Source organism: Ictidomys tridecemlineatus, chromosome 12 (genome assembly GCF_052094955.1).
Source record: "Ictidomys tridecemlineatus isolate mIctTri1 chromosome 12, mIctTri1.hap1, whole genome shotgun sequence".
In the NCBI taxonomy this organism is placed as follows: Eukaryota; Metazoa; Chordata; class Mammalia; order Rodentia; family Sciuridae; genus Ictidomys; species Ictidomys tridecemlineatus.
In genome coordinates this window covers 119,530,312-119,552,113 of record NC_135488.1, presented here as the reverse complement: position 1 = coordinate 119,552,113, position 21,802 = coordinate 119,530,312, and the positions used below count along the sequence as shown (strand labels likewise).

Here is a 21,802-nt window from a genome sequence, read left to right as displayed (position 1 = left end):
CCTTGGAAGGCGGGCCTCTCTTCTTCTCCAGAGGCCAGCCGGTGGTCTGCCTCCTAAGGCTGAAAGCAGGGCCCGGCAGGCAGCTCGCTCTTGGGCGGTGCTTTCTCCAGTGCCTACGCCGTGGGGTCTTACACTGCTGCCTGTGCGAGTCCTGGCTTTTGTCCTCACGGCACGTGAACTGTGCTCTCAAGGGACTGGACCCAAAGCAGTCTCCTCACCCGGGGCCTCAGGGTCAGCTCTGTGGCTGTCCGTGCACTGCAGCCGAGTCCTTGCCCGTGTCCCACGGTGCCCTGTGCTGCCTCCAGAGGGACTCTGATCCTCTCCTAAGCACCCTCTCTCTGTTGCCCTGGGAAACTGTGTGCCAGAGGCCTTCCCCCCTGTGCCTGTCCCTCTGACACGTGGGTGAGGCCCTGTCCTGCTGGGCCAGCCTTTCCTGACTGATCTCAGGCAAAGCAGATGATGACAGCGACTCAGAAAGTGCTCAGTGTGGTGACAGTTCTCCACAGTTCTCCTGGGAACCGTCAAGCAAAACAAGCTTCTAGAAGAGTCTATCTGCCTTTGTGATGAGCTCTGAAGGAATGAACAGATTCACTCGCACGGTCTGGGCAAAAGCCCCGAGGGGGTCTCAGAGGTGGCTGAAGAGGACACGTGTGCTGGCCAAGGCCTCTGAAAGGCATGGCCTACTTCCCCACGCATTTGGGGTTTAGAATCAGAAGCCACGAATTCAAGTTGGGAGAAAGTTTCCAATGCACTTGGGAGGAACAAGAATCGAGGTGAGGGTGACACACAGCCGTGCCCTGGTGTCTGTGGCTGGATCTGAGGCCTGCGGCAGACACACACACAGCTCACAGCTTTCAGAGAAAATGTCGCAGTGTGTGCAGGTGGCCTTCCCACAACTGCCACGCACTTGAGACCATGCCCAGACTCTCTGTGACACCCAACACCATGCAGCTGTTGTGTGAACAGCTGTTATGCTGTATGGTTTGGGAACAATGACGAGAAAAGGGTACGCAGGTTCAGTTTAGGTACAAGGTTTTCTTTGAATATTTTCATGCTACCATGGGTGGAATCCTTGGTGGAGAACCTGAGAGAGGCCAGCTCTGCTCACCTGCACGAGAGTAAGCTCTGTGTTAAGGAAGTCCCCTCCCCTGTAGCCCGTGTCTCTCTCCTGCCTTCATGGTCACCAGGGCATACCTTCCGGCTCACCCCAGGCTCTGCCCAGGTCTGGTGAGGCTCTTCCCATGAAGGTGGGTGTGCAGCCCAGGCACCAGTGATGGGGCCTTCCCACTTCTGCTTCTCCCTCCTAACTTCTGCACACACCTGATGATGTGCCTCTGGCTGCTGTTAGACCCCAGGACCTCTCATCTGCACCCCAGGACTCACAGCTGCTTCCTGTCTCAGACACACTCGATCCCCTTCCTAAAGATGCACAAAGTCCTTGGTGAGTGGGTCGTGCCTGCCACACTGAGAGAGGAGTGTGCTGTTCCGGAGATGGCAGCTGTCCCGGGCATGCACAGAGGCCAGAGGAGCCCGACAGCAGCTGCGGTGGTTGGGTCAGGTGGAGATGAAGCTCTCCACAGGAGACAGGAGCCCTGGGTCTCACCAAGTAGATCAGCGATCAGAGTCAGGAAGACCTGGGACACAGAAGAGCAGGCTCTGCCTGCAGGGAGAGGGTGGCTGGCCAGACCTCGGCTCACACCCACTTCATTCCTTGGACGCTGGGAAGAGGAAGGGGCTGGACACCCTCCTTGGCCTGAGGGCAGCCCCGCGGCATCACTGCCATTGTTTGGAAGGGCTGAGGGAAGGTGAAAGGCGCCAGGTGCTGCTGGTGTGCTGAGGGCAGGTGTCTGGGACAGCAGCACTGTGTCGAGGGTCTCTGGGTACACAGGGGGCCTCCCCAGGGTCTGCCTCTGCAGCTCGGTCTTCCCTGCCGGGCCCACCTGGCACACCACCTCTGTCTGGCAGGGACGTCCCCACCTGCCTTGGCACTGTGTCCTCAGCCGCCAGCCCCACTCACTTTGAAGCCTCTGTCTTGCAGGTTCCTAGGGACAGATGGCCACAGGAAGCACTGTCCCTGCCTGACTCTGTGCCACTGCCACTGGCTACCGGAGGTCCTCCAGGGCGGCCTCCTCACTGGCCTCCTGCCCAGGCGTGTGCAGCCGCACCGGTCCTCCTTGGTGTGCTGAGCGGCTCCGTCGGTCCTGGCCGTTCCCATGTCTGATTTTGTTCCTTCTCCTGGTTCTTCTCCTCAGACAACAGGATCTGGTCTCACCTCCTGGCTTCCTCGTCCACAGACCTCTTGAGCTGCCCATCACGTCCGTGGTGTGGCCTTGAGCCACCTCAGACCCCTTTCCTAAGCATGACCCTGTCGAGTGCCCGGGCCAACATGGTCCCCATTTTGGAGGTAAACAGTTGTTTCGGTGCCTCACCTGGCTGGCCCTCTGCCACGTGACTCTTGCAGGTGGACAGCCTCCTCTTGGTGGCCCTGCCACGTTGCGGCACCTGGTCTCCTGCCCACAGCATCTCCGCCGTCGTCTACCTGCCAGCAGGTGCCAGTGACCCCCAGAGCTGGCTTGGCCGTGACTGGTCCCCTCCTGTTCCTGGTTCCTGTGGCCCTGGGGTCAGGAGTGACTAGGTCTCGCTCTTTCTGGGCCACCCCTGCCCAGCTGTCAGATGGACATATTTCTAATTCAAAGTGCCACAAAATCTCAAATGGACATATTTAAAATGACACCGTCATTCCTTCCCTCTGCGATGGTCTGAATGCTGTGTCCCCTGAAGTTCACGTGCTGCCATCTGGGCAGTGGGCCTCGTTAGGGCCGTGCTAGCCGGTGGGTCTGAACCAACATGTGCAAGGGCATCCACCTGGCTCCCTGGCCCCCAAGCCAGCAGACACATCTGCCTGAGTACTTGCAGATGCATCTGATTTGGAAGGGCCGATTTGCCGATCGAGAACTTCTTTTTTAGAAATACCCAGCAGTCCTGAAGATGAAATGTTTCCATTTTCTTTAACTCAGCTCTGTCTTTATTCAGATAAGACTTTGCTAGGGACAAAAGGGTGGGAGAGAAGACCTCCCACCTGGCCTCCAGGTTGCAAAGAGTGAGATCCCTGCAGGAGGAGCCAGGAGGTGAGGCCACACTGCACAGCTCACAGCTGGCCCTGGGCATGGCTTCCAGGGTACCTGATTTATTGAGCATCAGGGCCCAGAAGCCATGGCCTTTGTCCCTGCTTCATCTACTCTTTAACTTTGGCCTCTGCTGACGAGTAATTCTTCATCCCTTAGACAGACTGTCGTGATGGGGACAGGAGAAGTAAGGCCTGTACCTTCTGTTTCAACCTGTGCTAGCTGCTGAGGGAGGCCCAGGCAGTTTGTGGTCATGGCAGAGGTAAGTGTCCACACGTCTCCAGGCACCAGAGGGACATGGCCATGGCCCAGGTATGCGGGCTTGGGAAAGCTTTCAGGCAGCTCGGGAAGCCTGTAGAAGGCCATGGCCCAGGGACCTCGGAGGCCGCATGGACCAACTCTCCAGTGAGTCTAGTTGTCCATGTTTAGCTGTGCTCATAGCCAATATCAATTTTACTGTATTTTCAGAAAATGATACCCAGCCTACCCGATAAAACAAATGGAGACTTGTTCAACAGGTAAAAACCTGGTCCATACACAGTGAGCATTCATTATCCAGACTACAAAAGGACAGGAACACCAACACAGGCTACAGTGTGGATGGACATTAGGACATTCTGCTGAGGGGAATAAGCCAGTCACAGAGGGACAAATGCAGCAGAGCCCACTCACATGAGGTCCCTAGCACCATCCTACTAGAGACATGGAGGTGACATGGGGTGGGGGGCGAGGATGGGTAGCTGTTGCTAGAGGGCACCTGCTTCTGCTTGGGGTCTGAAGCAGTCCTGGAGATGTTTGGCAGCCAGGTGGACATCTGCGACACCATCTAGCCATTGTCCAAACTCAGCTGAGACGGTGTGCTACGTGGGGGTCACCACCATTTAACACCAAAGCCAAACCAAAGGTGGCTCTGTCCTGCTCTGGCTGCACCATGGGCCTCCTGTCCACCCTCATGCCCATCTTCCTGTGCCCCGTGAAGGCCCTGCTCTACCATGTCCAGACGCGCCTCTGCAGTGTGCCAGTTTCCATCCCCTGCAGGGAAGTGTAGGACGCCGTCCAGCCCTGGTCAAGCCTCAGCTCTCCACATGAGCGCCCACGGAGCCCCCCTGAGATGACTGACTTGTGTTCCCATCAGCCTGGCCCCACACCTGCTGTGGCCCCAGGCCTGGCAGTGGCTGGCCCTGGGTGGGGCCATCTCACTCCTGCCCTGGGCCTCTGGGGCCTCCCAGGATTGGGGACGCCGAGGGTGGTGTCTGCCGAGCCCTGGGGTGGGGGCAGGGGTGTCCCCTGGAGGCATTTCCTCGTGAGGTGTACCTCACCCCGAGATCCCATCTGTAGTGGGCAGCTGCCAGGCACAGTCCACTCAGAGTCCCTGTTGGAATGGCCCTTGGGGAGGAGGCTGTGGGTGAGCCAGTGGTGGGTGAGAGACCAGAGCAGAGCAGCTGGCATTTGGGGAAGCTGGGGCAGGGTGTGGCCCCTCCCTAGCCCCTGACCTCCTTGGGCAGAGATCCCACTCTCTGCCCTCCCCACTCTGGGCTATCATCCTGTCCATGGAAGGTTTGGAGACAGGAGTGGGCACCACTCCTCCAGCACCTCAGCAAGAGGAGCACTTTCCCTGGAGTGACCCTGGCGAGCCTCAGCCTTGCTCAGAGGCGTGGCCCAGTCTTGGAGAGGCTGGAATCACTCCTGTGCACTGTGTGGGGTGTGTCCTGCAGAGCTGGCCGCCCGCGTACCTGCAGGTGTGTGCAGAGGAACCTGCACCCTGGCTCTTTGGAGACACTGGTGGGGTCAGACAGGAAGAAACCAGGAAGGGTCATCCTGCTGGCCTTGCTGTACTGTGGACAGAAGCCCCTGACCTTGTGCACAGATCTAAGGGACAAAGTGACCTGTTGGTGTGAAAGGGGGCAAATGGCTCAGGGGCAAGTGTGTCCTGTGTGTGAGCTCTTCTTTCAAGGGTCCACCTGCCATGGGGAGGGGCAGGAATGGCATTCAGTCTTTCTTTCTGAGTGTATTTATAGCATCTGCAGTTTCCACCTAAGCAGAGACTTCATTAATACTTAAGAACATCCTCCTTAAGTGTTGGGAGGCTTGGAGTCATCCTGAACTCTCCCTGTTCTGCGGCCTCTGCTGTTCATCTTGTATTCTAGGTGGTTTTACAGAGGGATGCAGGGTGCACAGGACTGGTCTCTGTGGGGAATACGTGAGGAGCAGCAGCAAGGAGACCTGGAGAGTCTCCCCAGGGCACAGAGGGGCCTGGGCTCCCAGCTCCTCAGACACAGTGGAAGGCGTCCTGCTGGCCTTTGAAGTCTGTCTCTGCTCAGGCCTGTCACCTCCCCTAGGAGCCCGACAAGCTGCATGCCTCAAAACAGAGCTCTTCCAAGACAGTCTAATTTCACGTATTTCTTTTTAAATTAAGCAAAGAAAAATTAAGGCGGGCTATTGGGTCCTGGGCGATTTTTTCGTGTGTTTTGACATAAACCTGCTAGGACAGTGGGTCTCTTTTCCAGCAGGGCCTCCTGCAAGTTCCAGCGGAAATCAAGGAGGTAGCCTACAGACAGTGTGTGCAGTTAGAACCACCTCTACCGTGGCTCCTGGTGAGCAGCATTGGAACTCCCTGTCCCCAGGAGCAGATGTGACCACACAGTTGTGCTTCCCAAGCAGATTTAAAGTCCCGTTCATTGCCCCCAACCTCCGGGTTCCCCTAGTTGGCCTGATGGTCATCACTTTTCTTTCTCAGTGGTGACAAAGCCTGTGGGCAGCTCGGCAGCTGCAGCGGGGTGACCCACCGCGGCCAGCCAGGCACTCACCTGCGGTGTGTGAGGAAGCTGCCGCTGACGTGCCCTGATCCGTCACACCCCGGCGTGGGGCAGGACATTCCTTCCGTCTTGACCGACTTCCAGGAGAACTGGGAGCCATTGAGGTACCCATCTTTCTGCCTCTTGGCCGCCAAGGGGCACCCTGAGGCGCTGCGGTGGGACGCATACTTCCCAGTGATGTGGCCCTGACCGTCACAGCCTGGGACAGGACACCTGGACAGCAGACAGAGGGGACAAACTTCACTGTCATTGTTCGAGGACCTACAGGAAAAGAAAGCGGCTGGGCAGGGCCTGGAGCTGGGAGAGACCAAACGTGGGCCAAGGGCGCCACCTGGTGGAGCCTCCGGGGTGGCCCTGGGCAGGCTGCGGCCAGCCAAAGCCTCTGGACCAAGGCCTCAGTTTTATTTTGTTTCAACGGATGTTTTTTCCTCCAAAAATACTGAGATTGGAAATTCAGAAAGGTCGCCAGGTCATTCTGCAGACTTTGACATGGGGCACAGTGGCACTGGTGTGGGGCCGACCCCTCGCAGCCAGATCTAGGGCCAAGCCAGGGAGCCCAGTGCTTAACCGAGGGCTAGGATCAACCAGGATGTCAGTAAAATATTCACTTCCGTTTTCTATTTAATTCCTTCATGAACCTTCACGAGTCTGCTCTCCTGTCAGGTCTGCTGGGGAGAGGGAGTTTCTTGGTTTTCATTTTGGTGTCACTCACAATACCAGCCATACAAGCCGACTGCGGAGCACCACCGGTTCCCGCTTGGCCGATTCCCACACGTGGTTTGGTTTACCTGACTTCCCAGTTTATTGAAACCTCCGCAGATGTTTACTGCGACCTGTGGGCTCTTTTTCCTATGGATGCTCACTGGCTTCCTTAATAGTTCCTGGCCCCCTGACCCTCATACCTGATGGGCTCCTGGTCTTCTTTATCTTCTTTGCTTTGTGCTATCCGTATGCCACTTTTTTTTGCTCTTGGACACCCTGAAAGGCTAAAAGAGAAACACCTCTCAGAACTGGCGCACACCTGACTCTGGCAGGCTTTCTTGACTGGGGTGCAGGCTGTGACTCCCTTCTCCCCAGCTTGGGCTTCTGGGGACGAGACCCATCGGGGAGGAGGTTGCCCTGCATTCTCTCAAAGCCTCTCCCTTCAGTCCTTCTCAAGGCTGTAAGAGACTGGGGTGGTGAGGATGCTGCGGACTCCTAGGGAGCAGCAGCTCTGCCGGAGAAGTGCAGGGGATGTGGGGAGAGAGCTGGCTGAGGCCGGGAGCCACCTGCCGGGGCGACTGCTGCGGGATAGGAGGCCCAGCTCCCAGGCCCTGCTCCTGCTGCTTCCAGGCCCTCCCGCGGTCTGCATGGGGCAGTGTCGTGCTGAGCCCTGTCCCTCTGCACCCGAGGCCCACACTGTGGCTGTCTCTGCAGAAGGGGCTGAGCATGTTTATTTAACTCTCTAGTTTTGGAGACAGAGACCTTGGAATTGGACCCCCTGGGTCTGTCCTGAAGTGTGACTCCATGTCCAGCAACACCTGTTAGGTGTTGAACCACAGCAGAGCTGTCCCTGTTCACAGCCTTTGAGGTTCTCCATTGCCACACGGTGACCTGTTTCCCAGTCCACCTGCCCCTTGGCCCTGCCTGCAGGCTGCCACCTGGCCCCCAAGTCCCTCTGTCCTCCTGTGGGCTGGTTCACAGGACTCCATTCCCACGTGCGTGGCCTCAGCCACCTGGGCGTGAGGTCAGTCCTTCAGGAGTGCTGTGACCTCATCTTGCCACCTGGCAGCGCTCCCAAGACTCCCTGGTGCCCTCTGCTCGCACCCCCCGCCCGCCCTCAACAGACCCCTCTAGGAGGCTTGTTCTGGGCAGGTTAGCCGCCGTGTTCCCTGTGGGGCAGGGCTGTCTGGGACTGCAGAGTGCACCCAGGAGGAGGAGCCATGGCAGGTGGCTGTGTCCTCTCTTGGATCCTAGGCACGTGCCTGCCCTGGCCCCTGCACTAACGTGGTTCCAGGACCATGGGGCTGAGTTCCCATGGGTCAGGGGAAGGAAGTTGCATGTGACTCTCTTCTTACTAGTTTTCATGCTTGAGGGAAGTGAGAGCTCTTCCCTCCTACCAGCTGAGCACAGAACACAGGGCCTGGTGTCAAATAGGTCCCCACATGCTCACTGAGGGCCAGATGGCACAGATCGTCTCCTGTGACTGGTGGCTATGCCGTAATCTAGACTGCACACTTTTTGGGGAGTGGCAGGGCCTAGAACTTGTGAAGTTCCTCTCTGTGGCATTCGGGTCCCCTGAGCCCTGCTTATCAGACCTGTGGGGCCCTGTGGCTCACTCTTACCCTGGAAGAGATCACTGTCCGGGCAAGAGAATGCTCACAGCCAGTGCTCGGAGACCTGAGGGACAGCTCGCTAGAGGGACCCTTCCTTGTTCCGCGTGCGGGTGGAGAGCAGCCGAGCCGCCTGCTCTGCAGCGAGGTGTGGAGAGAGCCTCCGGGCTCCCCAGGGAAGGCGGGGAAGGACGGCTCTGCCCTCTGGAGCCTTCATTTTACCAGGGAGCCGGCCGACTGCTCCGGAGCCACAGAGATGGAGGTTCCCTGCGGCTCCAGGGAGAGAACAGGGCCTCGAGGGGAGGAAGAGTCTTCACGTACCTCCTATGGGAAGCATAGTTGCCGGTGATGTGTCCAGAACCGTCACAGCCAGGGGTGGGGCACCTACAAGCAAAACGCGAACTGGTTGATTTACTGGAAGGAAGGAGCATCCCCTGACAGTGAACTTTCTTACTTAGACAAAAAGCAAACTCTTCTTTGCTCAACCTTGCAGTTGGAACAGGCTGGACGGACCTGCGCTGAGCTCCCTCGTGCATTCATCCACGGCCACCAACAGGCCTGTGGCTCCCTCCTTCCTTCAAGCACAAGGACATGTCCAGAAGGATTGCCAGTCTGGTGGCATTTCGGACTGCACTGCTGTGCTCCCTCCTTCCTCCTGCTCTAAGTCTGGAGCAGGGCAGAAGGGCAGGGCTTGCTGTCACACCAGGCCAGGCCTGAAGTCAGACATGCACCTGGGAAGACTCACCCCAGGCCAACTGTATGGTGTCAACCTGAGCTGGCACCACCCGGGGCTCCCTCACCCTGTGGGCACCTCATGGTCCAGCGAGCCCAGCCTGCACCTGGGCACTCAGGTGACCTGATTCCCCCCAAACCTGGGTCAGACCTAGCCACCTAGTGCAGCATGGGAGAACATCTCTACCCTGGGCCACATCCGTGGGGCTCTTGACAAGGTCCCTGGGCACCCACACAGCGTCTGTGTAAACCTGCTGAGTACACCCGGCCATGGCTTGATGGGGAGAGGATTTCTCTTGAAGAGTTTGAACCCTCTCCATGCAACTTATTTGAAGCGCTACCTGAGGACAAGCAGAAGCATTCGGGTGGTAGCACTGCTTTGCACCACCACAAAGGTGGACATTAGGGCACAAAAATCAAGACAAATTTCCTTTCTCATTAAATTTGTAGGCCTCCAAAGGTAACGAAGATGAAGCGCTTCAGTGAGCCTGGTCACTCTGTAGTGAGACTCGGGTCGAGCCCTGAGTGCCATTCTGTGTCAGAGGGCCTGGCATCTGGCCAGGGACAGACCTCAGGACCACAGAGCTCACAGGTGCCTACTAAGAGTCCATCTTCCTTTCCTCCGAGAAGGTGCTCTGGGGACTGGTGTGAGCACTGTCCAGTCTCTCTCATGGGAGGATGGCTCTCTCTGGGGGCTCAGGGTGTAGGGAGCCAAGTTGAAACCCGGAGTCGGGATTGGTTTCCAGTGCATGGGTGCCTTATGGTGACATTCAGAAGTATTCAGATAATTTCTAATTTTGCTTCAGTCCTAAGAAAGGGATGGGATATTTCAAAAAATACCTATTCAAAGCAGCAGCTGCAGATCTGGCTGCGGAACTGCCTTTGGAGGAACAATAGGTATTGACATGTTCTTCAGGCTGGATCCCGAGGCCAACCAGCAATGGCAGTAACAGCACTGCTGGGTGAGCTGGCTGACTTTCCAGCAGCACCCCCGGGGACGAGCCTCACCTGGCACTCATGCAGGGGAAAGCTGGCCAGCACTGAGGCCTCTGTCAAGGGAGGCTAACCTGAGCCAGACACGTGCCTCTCACCAGCCAGCAAACACTTGATCTTGTTTATGATTTTTAAAATCTTTTCCTAATTTAAGTATTTAATGCAAGTTAATTTAAAATTTACTCATTTTGACACCAGTAAATATTTTTCACATCTTTTTTCTTTTTGGTGAGAGTCAAGGAAGTTGTCATATTTTGCTCAAGGAACAATATTATAACCAAAAAAATGCCACTAAAAACAAATTTTCATGCCTATGAAAATCACCTTTGTTGATGTTTTGTGCATGTAGCTGCCTTTTACAAATGTCCCCCTCATCATCTGGTAAGAAAAGAAGCGTCCTCTTTCCTCCATGAAAAAAAATATTGATTGTGCTCATTTCCAGAGTTTTCATAGTGTTGGCAAAGAAAGAAGATGGCAGCAAAGAGGCCCGTCTCTTGAAAGGTCTGCTTTGACCATCACTAGTCCAACCTGGCGGCTGACCGGATCCCCACTCTGCCTCGGCTGGCCCTGTGGACGGGGGCCTTTCCCTGCCAGGACTAAGCCCAGTGGGGCAGGAGGGCCCGGATGGAGCTGGGCAGGCAGGTCCAGCCCTGCCCGAGCACCGCTGCCCAGGGGACTCCCAGGCGCTGGGTGGAGTGGCCCTGAGGTCTTCAGTGGCCCTTCCCTAGGTGGTGCCCAGGGCCACCCAAGGCAGCCTGGCAGAAGCCACCACCTCTCCCCAGCGTTTTGGGCATCTATTTCTAGGCAACTGTTCAGAGACTTTAGGGCATGATTTAAACTCTTGGATTTACAGGCAAATTTTCTAGCTTTAGGAAATCTCAACATTCAAAAACAATTTTCCGCCATTGTGAGTGCGGGAGCGATTATTCATCTAACAAAGGGAACCTCTGCTCCCAGAAGCTGTGGGCTCCAGGATCTGGAGGGTGGGGGTGGTGTGGGATGGATTTAGCACGTTGGATTGGCACCTGCGCATCCAAGAGCACAGCTTCCCTGTGAAGGGAGGCCCACGTGGGCAAAGTCCCCACGGGCAGAACTGGAGGCAGTGTGGGCCTCACAGCCTGGGCCCTGAGAGGGTTTCCATGGAAACGGCCCTGGCTGCTGGCAGGGAGGCTGGGCCTGAAGCCTGAGCCACTCTGAGCAGTTCTGAAAGCAAAAGGGGCTGTGCCTCGCTTCCGGAGGGTCACCAGGAAGAGCAGCACCTGGGCTATTTTAAGTTCCTGTGAAGAGGAAGTTGCCCTGGACAAAGAGCTTGGCTTCGTCCATCGTTTTTTCCCTACTTCAAAGGTACTCTGGGTAGAAACACTCAGAGAAGAAAGAGCAATGGACGGACCACCTGAGACCTGCACGTGCAGGCTGGTGGTGTGCTAGACAGGAGGTCCCTGATCCTCCAGACCTTCTGGGTCCTGTGCTGCCTCGAGAGTACACAATACAAAGATAAGATAATCTTCAGTAGGGAAATTGGTCTTGTGTAGACATTGAAGAATGCTGATGGAAAAATCATAATAATGTGTTTAAAGTTTTTTTTTCAGGTGTAGATGGACACAATACCTTTATTTTACTTATTTACTTTTACGTGGTGCTGAGGATCTAACCCAGTGCCTCACATGTGCTGGGCAGGTGCTCTACCACAGAGCTACAACCCCAGCTCAGCAATGCGTTTTAAATAGTGCTCCATTAAGGTGACAGGAGCTCAGGCAGCACTGAGGTGTGCTCACAGACATGTGCATTCTGACCTCACTGCCGTGACCTTTCCCTGGAGGAGTGGCAGACCTGAGCCACAGTGCGACCTGCAGGTCTGAGCCCCTGACCCTCCTGCTGCTGGGCTTCTCTTTGTGTTCACTACTGGAGAAACTTTGGACGCCCTGGCACAGTGGTGGCACCTGTCATCCCAACTACTTGGGAGGCTGAGGCGGGAGGATCGCTTGAAGCCAGGAGTTCAAGACCAGTGTGCAACATAGAAATACCTATCTAAAACAATAGGCCCAGGACCTTTATAGAAATTGTCACCAGCCACATCTACTTGGTGGTCATCAGATATATCCTTCAACATGATCAGGCACATCCTGCAACATCAAAAATCAATTTGATATCTGTGCACTGCCACGTACAATCATAAAGACCCAGGGTTTGCACTGGCACACATAGCTCAGACAGGTCAGTGGCCAGCACATGGCACGGGTGCCTCCAATTGGACCCAGGCAGGAGCAAATGCATCAGAGCACTGTGGGATTCTCCTCTGTGGGACCCTGCCTGAGGTGGGAAGCAGGGAAGGAAGCAGTCCTGTGACTGACTGGAATTGCATCACTGGCTGACCATTCACAAGGGAGTTGAAAAGGCTTCCTCTACATTCTGTCATCCTACCTGTCTTCCAAAACAGAAGACTCCGAGGTTTGAGTCAGTGTCATGACTAAGTCAAGGCAGGACAGTGTGGTGCTTTTCACCCTGGGTGTGCCCCTAGGTACCTGAGCGTGCACAGAGAAGTACGTCTTGCTGCTCAAGGTGGACAAAAGAGGAGCCCACCTCACACCAATCCTGCAAGCAGCACGGTCAGCAGCTCCCCACAAGTCCAGGGTACTGCCAGCATCCTCCACATTTGTACTGAAGGGTGGGATGCAGTATGGGTGGACACCCAGGGCCAGCCCAGGCCACTTGTCTCCAGGTACTTGGGGAATCAGGTCACACTGGCACTGACTGCAGGCAGCAGGACCCTCTCAGCACCAGGAGTGCTCTGCATTCTCTGCTGGGTGGGAAGGAGCGCCCAGGCACCAGTCCAGGTAGAGACGACTGCTGGTCTTACAGTGTTGTCCACCAAGGCCTAGGTGCCGTCCATGGGATGGAGCTCTGGCTGGACTGGGACCTCTGGGCCAAGCCCCTCTGCCTGGCTTAGGACCTCTATGCTGACCCCTCTGGCCAAGTCTGCCAGAGTCTTCCCAGGCTCTGATTTTGAGCTTGGTGGCTCATGTGCACAGAGCACACTGACTGTTTGGAATAATAGCATCAAACATCACGATGACGTACTCAGCACTTTGCAGAGTCTCATGAGGAGACCTTGAAAGTGTTGGTTTGTTTCCTTTGTTCAGGGAAACTCTATCTTAATTAGTAAAACACAAAATATGGAAAAAAATCTTGTTTCATAGTTAAAATAACCTTGTTTCAATGTTAAAATAATCACAACGATGCAGACTGAGCCCTCCTTACAGTAGTTGAATACATTTGTACATTGGAACCATTCGGGCCCTTATGGATCAGCCTTTGAAGAGAAGTTTTAGTTAAATGTTACGTTTTCTTGAACAGATCTTTTTCTAAAAGTGAGTTTGTTTATTTTCATTCTTTTTTTTTCCATAGAAATGAGAAACAAAGAAGTGTAGAAAGGGGCAAAATAAAGACATTTTATATGGAAAATGAGACCCACTCCTTCCTATGCTAAGGCTTGGCTATTTCTTCCCCAACAGAAAGAAACCAGGCCACTGAGAGCAGAATACATGGCTCTGACCAATTTCTAAAATATTTTACCTGAAACTCAAGGGAAGACGGAAGCTTAAGGGTCACTTTTCAAAGTGCATGATATTCAGCACTTTCCCCTTTTTTGGAGTTCAGTCTTAGTGTGCACACCTGGATCCCTATCCTGGGGTCAGCGAGGCTCCCGTGCTGGACAGGTGTTCCCAAGGCCTTCTGCTGCCCCCTACAGGCCTTCCCAGGAGCCTCAGCCCCTCACTGCGCTGCCGGGCAGGCCTTCTTTCCCCGCCTCGGGGACCTCTCTAGGGGAGGGTGGGGCGGGCCAGGGCCTGCCTTTCAGAGGTGCAGAGGCCCCGGAGTCGCCCCGGACCTCTGCAGGACTTCTGTTTTGCTCTGAGTCAGCCGAGGGCACTCCTGTGTGATGCTCAGTTAAAGCAGAGGTGTCAGTAGCACACGGGGGCAGGCCGCTCTGCAGTGCTGGCCCTGGGAATGAGTGAGCTCACGGCCCCTTTCTGGGTCCAAGCAAGGTCTTTTAAATTACAGGACAAACAAAGGATTGCAGAATAATTCTTAAAATATTCTTAACACAATTTTAAAATACATAACATTTTGATGACTTAGAGAGTGTGCTAGAGTGAGTTAGGCCTCTGGGTATCAAGAAAATGGAGGCATCATTATGCAGATTAAACTCAGATGTTCTGGTTTTAGGGACTCTTGACAGGACAGGCAGGACCTTCAAGGCTGGGAGAGGGAGGCCCAGGGACTGTGCGGCCATGACGGGAGAGAGGGTAGCCACATGGAGGGAGGAGGAGCTGAGTGGCCCGTGATGCCCAACACAGTGCTACTGCCCAACACGGGGACAGGTCTGTGGGGTGCAGGTGGCCTGCCATCGCATCAGCATCACGGAGTACGACTGAACAAGCCCAGGTGCAGCGCCTGCTGTGCGCAGAGGCAGAATGGATCGTGTGTGGCGCCCTGTGAAGTTCATCCCAGATGCTTGCTGCAGCCTCTTGAAGATGGGACTGCTGCTGGCAGGTCTGGTCTTGTCTCAGAGGATCACCTGCCTGCCATTGGCTTCGGGCCAGCCTCTAGCAGGTACTGAGTTAAGTCCTGCCTCTGCCCTCCCCAACTATGGAGCACCACAGTGTGTGGGGGTGGGGGCTCGGTTTCAGCACAGGATGAGAAGGGATGTGGGACCCACCAGGAACCACGACAGGATTGGCCTGGCACCCGCATCTCTGCGGGTGCCAGGCTGGCTGCTCAGGGGTGCCGGGTGCCGCTGTCTCCGCTTTGTTGACATGCTACATGCAGGTCTGTGTTCTGATCTTTCCCATCATGCAGCCTACACGTCTCAGCTCGTGAGCCATCTGTGTGGACCATGCTGCCCTTGTAATCCAGGGGTGGACGCCTAATGTGGACCCCTGGGTGCCGACACTGAACTGCTGCAGGGCTGAATGGCGTCCCAGGTACATCCAGCAATAAGCTCCTGTCCAGTGTGGCAGAACATACCTAGCACATCCTGATGTCCCCTTCACTTAACGGGATGTGTCCATGGGAAACTGCTGCCAGAGCACATGCACGTCCAGCAGCAGTGGACCAGCTAAACAAGAGGCGGGGCAGCTGCAGTCAGAATTGGAATTGGACTCGGAGGACCCATGCAAAAAAAAAAAAAATACACAAGGTGACTTGGTGCAGCTGGCTCGAGGCCACAGAAACCACCCTTCCTAGGCTCAGCCCTCACCTGGTCCGCAGTGCATTCGGGCCTGCAGCATTCACACAGCACTCATGATGCAGGTGGGCTCCACGTGGGACATGCAAAGGAACCTCATCCCGGGCAGGAAGCAGGGGCGGGGCCTGAGGAGAAGCACTCACCTTCAGCTGTCACACTGAGCTCTGGGACAGATGGCACCAGTTTTACGCAGCAACAAGCAGAATTCAGACTTGTTTGCCGCGGCTGTGGGGTTCCTTCCTGGCCCTGGGCGCAGGAAGGAGATGTGCAGGATTCACTGTGCCTACTTTACCCAACACCTCACTAGAGGGTCCTGGAATGCTTTCACAAACGGCAGGGGGGAAAGATGTTGGTGACCATTCCCAGTTGGCCTTCAAGTGCTGAGTTATTGAACTTAGAAAGGAATCCTTGGAGCTATTGATTGGCATGGGACGGGGGGGGGGGCGGGGCTTCCTGTAAGGGCTGCTGTCTAGACAGGTCCATCTCCTCAACACCATGAACAATGTACTGCGTTCAAGACAGAGAAGAACCACCTACCGCGCGCCCGGTGACCACTCCCCTCACAGGCATGCATACGCAGCGCACACGCAGCGCACACACAGCTCACACACCAGCTCCGAGGTGCAGGTTGAAAATGCCACAGCACACCCCAGACCCAGTGCTTCCAAATCCAAGGACCTGGAGGCCCAGAGTGCTGGACAGACTGGTCCTGTTGGGCTGGACACAGCTTTGGTGTTGATGTGCCTGGCCACTGTGTGGCTATCAGAGCCCATGGTGGCACGGGACCTCATCTCCATTTCTCGGCCTGTGTGTGGGCGTAACACTCCTTTCTACTTGAATGAGGAAGGAGCTTCTATCATTCAGCTTTTGAAAGCTTCAGACTTGGCCCGCATCTGGGTGGGAAGACTGGACCCAACCAGAGGCCAGGGTCTCTCCTCTCAGCGAGAGGCTGCCCTGCTCTGAGGTTCTCGTGCCTCTGGAGGTCCCAGCTGCTTTGCTGGCCGTCAGGTTTGAGGGCCTGCTAGTTCTTGAAGCCCCTACCTCATCTCCTAGAGACAACGTCTGGCCTGACCATCAGGGAGGAGCGCTCCTCCTGCTGCGGGCAGCCCTGGGATCCTCACGCTGTGGGTTACCCCACGTCTCTCTTCTCCTCCCCAGTTTGCCTCATGCCCCCTCCTTCTATCTGTGACTGTGTGGTCTTACAGCGTATGTTCCTGCCTCCTCCTCCTTTTCAGCCTCCCTGATTATACTCTAGGAGGCAAGTCCCCCTCCTTTCCACAGAAATCTGCCTCCATCTCGTTTCAAAGGTGGGGTTTTTGGTCAAAGTGACAAGGATTTCACATACTTAGTTTCGTAGGAGGTTTTAGGAATTGATTAATTAAATAAGCTTGTTTTAAAAGCAAGGAAACTGGCCCCAACAGGGTGAGCCTCTTAGGAAAGGTCACACAGGAGTGAGGCAGCGATGGTCCTGCTGGCAGCTTCTCGTGAGTGGACACTGGAGCCCCGTGCTCTCCATTCCCGGGCTATCCCTGGCCCCTCTGCATCTCCAGCCAGGTTCAAGTGCTCCTGTTTGTGCTCCCAGGGACTGGTTCCTACAGAGCCGGGTGGCTCTGTGTCCAGGACACACCACAGTGGGTTCTGAAGACCCAGCTGCCCTGGCTCATGCCTCTGAGGCGGGCAGGCAAGAGAGTGGCAGCTGGTGATTGGGGCATCTGCCACAGAAGCTGTCAGAGGTGTCCATCCACTCTGAACCCAAACTGCTGGGAGTGGACCAGTGACTGGGCCTTCGGAGGAGGGAGGAAGTGGGGAATGAGGGAGCTGAGACAGGAAGGGAGGAGGAAGGAGGGGCAGTGGGGTGGAAAGGAAGCCCGTCAGACTTGCTGCAAGCACCCCGTGATTCCTGGAATCTCCTGTACCCACATGGTGCCTGCGGGGCCCGTGACACTCAGGTCACGCTCCCGAGAATGGGAGTGAGTGCAGAAGTGTCCTGAGGACAGACCTCAGCCATGCTCACCCTGGCCTCAGTGCCTGCTCTGTCTTCCTGGGGAGAAAACCAGTCGTCTCTCCTTGAATCGCTCTGTAGAGCCAACCACAGCTGAAGAACTGAATGGGACATGCTGCCTGCACCCTTTCTAGATGAGCAGCCAGGAGGCAAGTGAGTCCGGTCCACCCTGGGCCTCCTCCAGGGAAGCCTGGCTCTCTCCCACCTGGAATCTGCTCGAAGGCACTGGGGATGGGGACGGATGGACAAAGAGCAAAGAGAAAGGGAAGTGGGCTCCGATCCCAAGAGGGCGACCCTGCCCGTCACTCTCCCGACTGGAGTACAGGAGGCGCCCTGGAAGAGAAGCAGCGTGTCAGTGCTGTGGTCAGGGCACCTGCCACAGACACGTAGAGGTGTCCACGCTCCAAGAGTGCCAGCGAGATGCCAGGACCTGAGTCGCACCACACGAGGAAAGGGAGCGCTGGGGATTCGGAGCTCAGAGAAGAAGCCCAAAGGAGGCAGAGCGACTGTCTGTCTGAAAGGCAGCGTCTTGGGAAGAGGAGGGTCTCCTCCCACAGTGGCAGGGACCCTGCCAGAAGAGCCTTTGACCACCTGGTGCACTAACATGGAGTCTGTCCTGTGGGGCTGCGTGCTGTCCACTGGGGTGTTTGAGGATACCTGAGATCACCAAGAGGTGTGGGGACCCTTGTGGGAGGCCAGAGTGATGCTGCCTAATGACCGCGATGGAGGGCAAGTGTCCTTTCACCCTCAGGGACGGCCATGCCTGTGGCTGGATTCCAGGAGGCTCTGGCCTCTCAGGACGGGTGCCCCTGGGAGCCTCTCCTGAGCCTCTGTGCGGGGGCTGTGACAAACCTGAGCCTTCTGCTCAGCCTCCTGAGCCCGAGGCCGTGCCCTGCGGGAGAGCCCACCCTCAGAGTCTGTGTCGTCCGCTGTCCCACCTGCTCTGCCCGCCTCCGCCTGGGAGTGTCGGGGGAGGTGGGCTCAGGTCTGCTCCCTCGTCAGGCCGTGCCAAGGCCCAGCTCTCCCGGAGCCAGCAGAGGCAGAGGGTCTGGGCGTCTCCTCATCAGCTGCCACCTGAAGGCTGTGCTCCTCAGGTTTCTGACCGGCAGCGAGGCACTGAGGTTGCAGCAGCCCTGGCCTGAAGCCCGGGGGACTGCACACTCCAGGTGTGCTGACTGGCCCAGGCCGCTGCAGTCACTGCTTGGTCGTGCCCTCTGCAGCCGAGCTTGTCCAGTGCCCTTGGTTTGTCCAGTGCCCTTGCGCTCCAGACTTCTGCCCTGCCTGAGCTGTCATTGGATTTCTTCTGGCTGACCTGTGGCCCCGTGTGCTCGCCCCAGCTCTCCACAGGGAGCAGGAATGAAAGTCTTTCCTGGGGCCAGCCTCTACCAGTGCGGCTGCTGCATGGGCCCCGGGGAGTACCTGGTGCCTGGCAGCCTCGGCTTTGAGGAGGGCAAAGACAGAATCTGCCCACCGAGGGCTGGTGGACGGAGACTGCTCCCAGCACAGCACCACGACCCCACAGAGTGCCCACCGCGGCCCTGCTGGGTGTCCTGCTGTGGGGATGCTGGCCATCCTGGCATCCCCGAAGCTCCCTGCGATTTCCACGGGTTCCTTGACCTTTGTGAGCCTCAGCTTTGTGTCTGTGAAGTAGGAAGGATGGTGCCACGGCACACGGGGGCTCTTGCCAGGACCATGCAGCTCTGGCTGTGCCATTCGTTGCCTTTCTAAAGGCCTGGGCTGGATACAGAGGCCTTCTCTTTCCTGGAGGCCATCGACTGTCACTCCTAGGCTTAGGTGATGTTCTAGAGCCCAGGTCAATTTCCCGGGCAGAAGAAAGTGGGTGTGTCCAAGGACAAATCAGAAGAGCCAGTGAATACCTGCTGCAGAGGCACCTTGTCCTGACAGCTGCGTGCTCATGGTGCATCCTCCATGTTTCAGACTAAACAGGCGCGGTGACCGGAGCGTCCGGCCCAAGGCGAGGAGTGGGATGCAGGTGTAGGGATGAGCATGGAGGGTCCCGACTTTTGTGCAGGTGGCAGAGCTGTGGAGGAAAGCTGGCACTCTCCACACACCACACTCAAGGGACGGAGGCCTTGTCTCTCAATGTCCCAGAGACCTGCTTGGGTGTTCCTGAGAGTCCCCTGTGGCGAGATCTAGGCTGGGGCTAGCTCAGCAGCTGCAGGGTTTCCTTGACCGCTAATGGCCACACCAAGACACAGTGCCCTGCCTGCAGGGTGATGTCATGCACTCGAGGAGAGGAAGCTCTTGCAGCAGCAAGTCAGAGTCGGTGAGTGGCAGGTGCCCGAGGGTGGCTTGGCCACCGTGTCTGTGGCCCAGTGGGGGTCTGGGGCCCGCTGGCTCCGCTGGAGAGCAGGGCTTGATCCACACTGGCCTTTGTCGGCAGCGCCTGCTCACCGCAGGGTCTGCGTGATTAAATATGGATGTGCTTATAAACTCAGCTGTGTAGACTGGACGGTGGCTACCAGGCTGCTTCACTGCCTCAGCTGCTCTCCAAGAATACGGGGTGGGAAGCAGTCCAGGTGCCGAGCATGCCGTGGGTCTGTGCAGGGCGGTGCAGTGCTCACCTATCCATCTTTTCTTCACTGACTCTTTCATGGCTTGGCTCTGATTTCTAAGAAAATTATTTAAAGACCTGGCTGTCTCAAAATGATGATAGAAACTTCAGGTGTCTAATAGCAAAAATGTGTTTCTTAGGAAAATAGTTGTGCTTTAGGACCCAGCTGCTATCACTATGGAGAAGGAAGAGCCCCTCTGGGGAAGGAGGGAGGGCGGAGGCCACCTGTGGGCTGGGAGGCCCTGGGAGAAGCCTGCAGATTGCTCTCCTCGTCCCGCCAGCATACAGGCCACCCAGGGGACCCTCCTGGCTGCTCAGAGGGCAGGGAAGGCACTGCCCTCCTGGGAGGAGGCTCGCTGAAGGTTTGGGGTGGGGTGCTGTGCACCTGGCCTTCCCTCTGTGCCCCGCAGCCATCTAGGACCTGCCCTGAGGCTGGGAAGTGAGGCGGGAAGAGGGAGAGGGTTGCTATGGCGACAGTGTTGCCTGGCTCCCTCTCCTTTCAGTCATCTTTGTGGGACAGGCTGGTTCTATAATGTACAGGAAAAAATAGATAAAGCCAGCCTGAACCATGAGTGGCCCGGGCCGCCAGGGAGAGTCCAAGTCACAGTCCTTCAGAGCTCAGCTTACATCTTTGTGTCCAAAAAGCAGACCAAAATGTGTTTGCTGAGATTCTCTGTGTGCCGCTGGACCCTCACCAGATTTGAAGCATATGTCCCTGGGGTTTGTGCTCTGAAGGGACCACAGGACTTCCTTGCATATTTCATCTCAGAAACAGGTCCAGGGGATGAGGCTTTACCCTGCTGGAAAGGGAAGAGTGCCCAGTTTTCTGAGGCTGGTGTGGGAGCCCTGCCCCCTCAGTAGCCAGCTGAGCTCTGTGGGCTGCCCTTTTGGGCCTGGATGTACACGTGTGTGCGCTCACATGCTGCACATGTGTTCTCTGTGTGCATGTGCAATAGAATGCGTATGTATGTGTGCACCTGCTTGGGTGTGTATGTGTGTAGGTGTGTGCTGTGTATGTGTACAAGTGTGTGCTATGTGGGTATATGTGAGGTCTGTGCAGGCACGTGGGGGTGCATTGTACATGCTATGTGCGTGCATGCACATGGCTATGTGCGGATGTGTGCATGTTTGTAGGTTGTGTTTGTACACCTGTGTGGGGTGTCTACTTGTGTGCATATTGTATGAGACATGTGTGTGGTTTCCACCACAGAACATGGCTACGTCCCTTCCTTCATTCCCAGCTCAGGGAAGATGAGAGCTTTCTCTTAAGGGGAGTGTTTTCTGGTGTGTGGTGGCATTTGGAACCCACCCTCCTTTCTCTTTGACCCTGGTCTGTTTTGGACAGTGGCCACCTGCAGCTGGCTGGGTGCAGCACCTGGCGACGAGATGCTAACTCATTATTAGTCCTTGTCTTAGACTTGGGAGATGTAACTGCTCCCACTCCAGGCTTAGAGTGGAGAAGACTGTTCACCAAGTCCAGGAACCAGCAGAAGCTACCCAGACAGCGAGCAGCCTCGACTGAACAGGAGCTGGTGTCTGCCTCCTCGAGCTCTTCAAATGTAAAGTGCTTTAGAAATAGGCAGACTTCGCCTCCTGGTGGGGGCCATACACCTGCAGGGCTGAGGCGCCTCGGCCACTGCCCTCCAGGGCTGAGGAGGCGTGGCTAGAGCTGCTGCCTTCCACTCCCCGCAGCGGTCTCCCACGGTGGCCTTCACACTGAGGCCACTCATGGAGGTGGCTTGGTGTGCAGGAAGATTGGCCACTGTGGCAGAAACACAGCCGAGCTGCGGGGTCCCGGGGGCCACGGCAGGCTCCGGCAGGCCGTGCTGGTGGGAGGAGCGGTCCTGTGGCCTGCTTGCTGCCAGGGGCTGTTCTGCAAGCCTCCTGCCTGGACCCCTCTCCGTTCCCCTGGGCCTCAGGAAGCTCACATTTGAGCTGCCCTGATGGGAGCAGCTCCCCAGGGACAGGAAGCCTCACCAGGGCCACGCGCACCGAAGGCTGA

The 21,802-nt window shown here is 56.4% G+C and overlaps 1 protein-coding gene across 17 annotated transcripts in view; it reads right to left on the bottom strand.

Annotated features, from left to right (window-relative positions):
• Myt1l (myelin transcription factor 1 like) overlaps positions 1-21,802 on the bottom strand; it is a 338,827-nt gene that overhangs the window by 19,060 nt on the left and 297,965 nt on the right. For 12 of the 17 annotated variants that reach the window (XM_078029755.1, XM_078029750.1, XM_078029756.1 and 9 more), the window contains 3 exons: positions 8,575-8,637; positions 6,844-6,927; positions 5,933-6,154 (listed from right to left, as the gene is read on the bottom strand). In XM_078029755.1, the coding sequence (XP_077885881.1) occupies positions 5,933-6,154; positions 6,844-6,927; positions 8,575-8,637 (369 nt within the window). Of the gene's footprint in view, positions 1-5,932; positions 6,155-6,843; positions 6,928-8,574; positions 8,638-15,003; positions 15,095-15,154; positions 15,349-21,802 lie in introns of those variants that run through there. The other 5 variants (XR_013429313.1, XR_013429314.1, XM_078029762.1 and 2 more) reach the window with 3 other exon arrangements.